At 46.0% G+C, this 6,672-nt stretch overlaps 2 protein-coding genes across 2 annotated transcripts; both read right to left on the minus strand.

Annotated features, from left to right (window-relative positions):
* Window positions 1–1,738: 1,738 nt before the first annotated feature.
* TEOVI_000697600 (Protein Associated with Differentiation) lies at window positions 1,739–3,514 on the minus strand (the record flags this gene model as incomplete). Its single annotated transcript, XM_067227372.1, has 1 exon — window positions 1,739–3,514. One exon carries the CDS (start codon window positions 3,512–3,514, stop codon window positions 1,739–1,741), a length of 1,776 nt encoding a protein of 591 aa, XP_067083473.1.
* A 1,273-nt stretch (window positions 3,515–4,787) lies between these two features.
* Window positions 4,788–6,425, minus strand: TEOVI_000697700 (MSP-B, putative; the record flags this gene model as incomplete). The annotated part of the gene is made up of 1 exon (XM_067227373.1): window positions 4,788–6,425. One exon carries the CDS (start codon window positions 6,423–6,425, stop codon window positions 4,788–4,790), a length of 1,638 nt encoding a protein of 545 aa, XP_067083474.1.
* Window positions 6,426–6,672: the final 247 nt, after the last annotated feature.

Raw genomic sequence — 6,672 nt, forward strand, 5'->3', positions numbered from 1 at the left:
GAGGAAAATGAGGAAACGGGGATATGAGTCAGTGGATGACGCTTGAAAACGCTCGTTCACGCAAAATCACATTTTGAGACGAGGTTTCCCCCGCTGTTTATTTGCTTTGCATCATAAGTTAAAGCAAAGAAAGAAAGGTACGATACCACTCAGCTTTCAAGGACTCGAGTAATGCTCTCATTGTGCCACAATTGTGGTCAGCTCGGACATATGCTTGTTCTCATACACATCATCGAGGTAAAGCCATTGTTGTTGCATCCGAAGCCAATGAATGCAAGTGTTGCACATTCATATTCTTCCTCCACCATCCATCGTAAGTGCGCTCACTGGAAGAATGCCACGAGCGAAGCGGAGGTGTAACGGAATAGAAACAAAAAGGAGGAAAATGAGGAAACGGGGATATGAGTCAGATAATTAGTATTGCATTCAAAGTGGCGTCATGCGTGAGGTGTTACTGACGCTTCCGATTATTGGTCGTTTGTATTTATTCATCACGCGCTACAATTTTCTTCAGTTGCTCGACGTAATGTGGTTGAGTTACGGCGCCATGTGGTCCAACTTTTCCCGTTTTAATCTTGAATTTGAAAAATGTTCAAACATAATTAAAGCAAACAAACGCAAACCAATCAATCAATCAAAGAAAAGAAGAAACGATCCTCTACAATGAAAAAAGAAAAAGGTACAAGTCGCATATGTAATCTGAAGTGATTGAGATTAAGGAGTGTGCGAAGAAACAAATACACTAATAGGTAAAACAAGTAGAACAGCGATGTCACCACTGCATTTAGTGCGTTTCAAAACTGTGATAACGCTTCACCCGCCCGCTCCCCCTCCCAAATGGAGAGTGAGAAGAAAAAAACGAAGGGGTTTCCTCATCTAAAGAAAAAAAAATTAATAAAGAAATGAAATAGAGGAAACGATGAAGTGCAGAGGTGTGCAGAAGTGAACGCAAATACACTAACAGACAAGTCACTGCTACTTCCTTTTTTTATTGCTCTTGTTCTGTCATTCCTAACGTTGCCCAACACCGCTGAAATAACGATCCGCCTCGCTTTTATCATAATAACATTTAACACTAACAATCTTAATTATTGATTTAGTATGTACTTTTTCCTTTCCTTTAATTTTAATATCGACGTTGCAGTTAACAGTTTTTCTTTTCCTTTCAATCCTGACATGTGCTCTAGTGCGACATTTTACCATCTCATTTTTTTTAATAAAACGAAAAGGGTGGGATGAAAGAGAAGAGAAGGACGTCGCGACATTATTAATTCTACTCTTATTTTTCTTCATTTATAACGTCAGTCACTGAAGTCACTCACCCCAAAAATAAGTGGAACGATAAAAGATATCATTTAAAAAAAACGCAAAATAAACACATATATAATTAAGCAATTGATTCATCTGCCAAAAATATGTAGGATTATTCAATAAAATATCAACGAATAAGTGAATAAGCCAAGAAATTAGAGCTCTTTAAAACGCATTTAGATCTTACTTGATTACCTTATTTTTGTTTCTGTGATTTCACACTCTGGAAAAAATAAAAGCAAGTAAATGAACGCCAAAAAATAACAATTATGATGGTATCACAGAGGGGAATACACTTGAAATTTTAAAAATAAATTTATTTATCTACGCACACTTCATAACAATTCACCACGAAGCCGCAGGAGACGCAAGAAAATTACCTTCGAAACAAACCAAAAGAAAATTAAGTAAGTAAACTGCGACTCCTTTAGTTGGGAAGTTCCGCCGTTGCAGTGGCACCGGAGAGCTGCCTCCGCGCTGCAGCTTCTTCCTCACGAATGCGGCGCCGCTCTTCCAAAGCTTTGGTGCAGAGCCGGCGGTACTGCACATGAACATATGAACTGCTTACAAATGCCAAGAGAGAAAGAACAAGTAACAGCATCATCGGCATCATCACACACACCTTATCCGTGCATACAACTTCACCACGCTTTTCAGCCTCATGCGTGTACCACTCGCCATACAACAAGCGGTTGAGGAAGATGGCAGACAACAATGAACCTATGTAACAGAAGTAGTAATGCTTGGCGGGGTCCTTGGCAAATATTGTCCGCGACACAAGAATGATTGTAGCTGAGTTGCATCCGTTAGCAAGGGCGCCAATAAAATACGAGAGAGGAAGAACACTCTTCGGGACCGTGAGGAACATCGTCAACATAATGATGACGAAGGTTGTCGGGATGAAAAGCACAACAGTGATGGGAACGCGCTGTTCCGGTTTACGCTTCTGCGACCAAACTTCGAAAAAACTCATCCCCAACCTCCCCGTGGCGCTGCCTGCACCGCCAAGCACAGTAAGAAGTGTGTTAAGTGCCTCATCAGGGGCCTCACCTACCATAGCTGTGTAGATGTAACGAGCATTGAACATGACAACAAATAGTGAACCGGCACAGAAGAATATTGTAAACATCAGGCACCAGAGCCGCAGAGTGCGCAAACCAGCAAGAAATGACTCCTGGAACTGCGGCGCAATGTAGTCTACGTTTGTTTCTACTACGTTGCTATCACTCGAATCGCCATCGTTACTTCCAACAGCACCTTCAGTGGGGGATTTATCATCGATGCCAATACGCTGGTTGTTGCCATCGAATTTGGTTGTCGGGATCGCCATTAGGGGGAGCAACAACGTCAGAATAATGGTGACGACGGCGAATCCCACCTTGTAATCGGAGCCAAGCTTCAGGTAAGCTAATAGCGCTCCCTGGGTGGGGAGGAATACAATGAGTGCTATTAAGATGACGAAACCGTGCACGAAACGCCACGTGGGTGCCTTCTGCCGCAAGTATACGGCCTTCCTCATGAGCCGTTTTACCTTTTCCTCCTCACTCAAATGATTCTCCTCGTAACCTGTAAGGTGATACGATGGGAGGCGTACATATGCGGTGGCAAGCGTCCCAATAACAATTACAAGGGTCATCAGAAAGTAAAAGTAAGCAGAAGTGTTCTCACTGAAGAAAGCCAGCCGAACGCTCCCTACAATTGCTGCGCCGAGGCCATTTAAGGTCTTCAGCATGGCCACCACGGCACCACGATTTGAGGGGAAAACGCTCAACAGTGTCACCAAAGCACCCATGTCGAACATTGAGCAACCAAGAGTCACGGATGCGTTGTATATGCTAAGTCGTAAAACAGTACCCTCAATAACTCCCTGAAACGTTAACGCGAACATCACAGTGCCCAGCAGGTAGCAGAGCAACCCCAGGAAGTAGATGGGCTTCGGGCCGAAATGATCGTAAATAAAACTGTACGGCAAACCAAAATACCCAACCGCAATGCCAACAGTACTGATTGTCGACAAGTCCCGTTGGGTGAGGCCATATCGCTCCTGCATTGCACCAGATATGAGGTTGAAGCCATATGTAAGCGAAACGCATATGCAACTGAAGGCGGCGACGGCCAACAGGCCAAATCGGTGGGGCTCACCGGCGGGTTGTTGCCGCGCCGTAGGCAGTCGTTCAACGACGTGGTCCGCCGCGCAGTTCATCTCCGGCGGCGGTAAACGAACAAACGGGGTGCAAATATATACACTCGAATGTATTGTGTATAACCGCGTGTATTTCTACGCTTCCACCAAATGAGGAATCTCAACACTCAGCAAATAGTCTACCGTTGTGCTTCACTTTCCCCGCTCGTGCACTTCTCTGTGCGCATGCAGAAAGCATGTCGAAAAAAACACAAAAACACAAAATGGAAGAGAAAGCTACAACGACGAACACATGATGTGTAGGAAAACAACCATGGCGACTGACGCACCGAACAGGAATTTCGTGTAAAAACGGCTAAACAATAAAGCAAAACAACAACACCACAAATTTACGGGATGGCTAAGAGCATGCCAGCGTCCAGCACAAGTTTAAGAAGACTAGTTGTTGCCGGTTGAGTTAAGGGTACACAAGCACGTGCGCTGCTGATGCAAAAAATGAGTTACAGCAATTGCAGTGGAGCGCATGCTGATACGATTTTCTCTTATATTCACGTTAGCCCGCAGTAGCACTCGGCATCGACGTTTGCCTACACATACCAAATAGCTAAATCGTCCACTTCTTCATAGCCCAACCCTCAATCAACCGAAGAAGCTGCAGATATAAATGTATGATACACAAGGCACCTCCAACAACACGGGACCGTAGAAACGGATAAGCACAGCAGCGCCCCAACCTCCCACCCAAACAAAAATTAAATGCACCGCACCTTTTCCTTTGGAAATAATCACCTCTGCTACATCATCGCCCGCTTCCTTTTGACATATGGGAGGAACAAGGGGAAGAGAGAATAAGCGCCCGAAACCCGTGGTGAAATGCAACAACGGAAGTGTGTTGTTAACATATAGGTAGATAAGAGCAAAGTGGAATTGAAATCAACATTATCGATACGAAAATTATATTTAAAAAATGTATTTAACGATGAATCAGTGCCGACCGCGACGTGGCGGCCTAAAATCGTTTAGGTGCCCGCTGCTGCCACGATTCTGCCGTGAGAACGCAGACAACTGGACTAAGAAATAACAGACGATAACGCTCGCACACACATTCTCCCCATACAACCTCTGGAGTCATAGGGTTCTGTGCGTATAATAAACAAAGTATTTAAAAAAAACGTGTACAAAGACAAAAGAAAGGAATACAACAACCTTGCAAAGTGGTAATGGAAAATACTCGTATAAAAGGAAAACCTGCGTATCGCATGTAGTAACCATTTCTGACGCAACATCCAAGGACAGTAACGGATGCTTAACCCCACACCTATAGTCACGCCATTTAACAGGCAGCATAAACTATAGCGAATAGGGTGAGAAGCAGCGATTGCGGCACTGAAGAACGGTAGCTGGCTGAAGAAGGGCGTACAACCACTGTTGCTTTGATACAAACCTCACTGTAAGTCGGGCAAACAATGACGCCATCCGTGAATGTTGTAGTCGGTTTGATGTGACTGCCTTCTGGGCACGGATGCCATGCATCATCCCCAAGATAACGAATGCTTACTTCACCACCATCACACCGCACATCCGCACAAACATCGCCAATGACGCCCTGACTGTCACGGAGTCCCTCGGCCTTCAGACACATTGACGACGGTCCTATCAAACTTCCACGCATGAATTTCGTTTCGCCGTCGGCACAAGGCGTGTTGGAGAACGCGTCAATGGACGGGCAGTAGTCCATCAAGAGATGGGAGGGGGCACCACGTGAAGGATCAGAAAAGTAATGGTATTGCGGTGGAAGTGGATTTTCATGCTTAATTACATTACACCTTCCAAGACCATCTCGCTCCGAGTTACAAACCAGCTTGCTCACGGTTTCGTTGCAGAACATATCCGGGTGCGCTGTCACACCGTTCACCAAACAGCTTTCGTTGAGTAGCTCACAACCAGAGTTGTTTCCCCAACCCATAGGTTCTTCGCTCCCCCAGGCACCACGGTAATATCCCAGATCCTCAAACGCCGCCATCGTTAGCGCTGTGTATCGACCAGGTGAAGAAATACCAGACATGATCTCATCCTTCGCATTGCGCCGCTCCCAGTGTGATAATGCGGTGCCACTACCACCTTCGTCCTCCAGTTCCATTCCAGGGGCATCGGGACAATTGTAGTGTTCGCGGGCCTTCTGCAGTGTCCTGGGTGACGAAATGAGTGTCACATCAACCTTTCCACGAACACCGGGAATTCTTTGCACCATACCGGCATCGTTCATCGCTTCGAAATCGAACCCAAGGGCGTGGGCAATCTCATGAGCAGCTGTGCGAATGCTGGTCTCCGACAGGCTAATGGAACCGGGGCCAAGGTTAGTTACGCCAGCCACAGCACGCCCATCGTCAAGAGTTATGCAACCCGTAGCCCAGGCAGCCACACCCTCCGGCGTTGGACCCGCTGCAGCATACATTACCATATCAGCGTCAGGTACGCCCTCTGAGAAATGACTTGACGGTACTTTGAACTCAGAGCACACCGAACCATCAAATGGAGGAAAGACAAGGGGTTCAGTTATAGGGTCGACGAGTAACCTATCCATATGCATCTGGACAGCTGAAGGAAGAAGCTTCGTGACGGCAATATCTCTCTTAGCGGCTGTCAAAATGTCTTCTTGTGAACATGTCGCTGTTTCTCCGAAAAACGTTGGTCGTTCCTGCCCTGCAGACGTGCAATATCGCGACCGGTCCTTCATGTCTTCTGCGAAAACAACAATACGGATGTGCTGCCACTCAGGGTCAACGGAACCTGTCCTGTCATACTTTACATTCTCCATGCCTGCTTTAGTCCTTCGCAGCGCCAAAACCCGTGGACGTCCAGCTTTCGCCGCAATTTCATCGAACATGCAGCGGCCACCTGACTTCGCGAGACACAAGGAACAGCACCATACCAACATCAGCAGTATGGCGAGTTTCAATGCGCCATGCATCGGGATTACACACGCCGGTAGCATCATCAACCGCTTCCTTTTGATACATGGGAGGAACAAGGGGAAGAGAGAATAAGCGCCCGAAACCCGTGGTGAAATGCAACAACGGAAGTGTGTTGTTAACATATAGGTAGATAAGAGGACAATGGAAAAAAAAAGGTAAACATTATCTACAGGGAGTTTCTAAATAGGAAATCAACAAAACAATACAGAAAACCGCGACGTGGCGGCCTAAAATCGTTTAGGT

The sequence above is a fragment of the Trypanosoma equiperdum genome, assembly GCF_001457755.1.
Source record: "Trypanosoma equiperdum strain OVI genome assembly, contig: ctg_955, whole genome shotgun sequence".
NCBI lineage: Eukaryota > Euglenozoa > Kinetoplastea > Trypanosomatida > Trypanosomatidae > Trypanosoma > Trypanosoma equiperdum.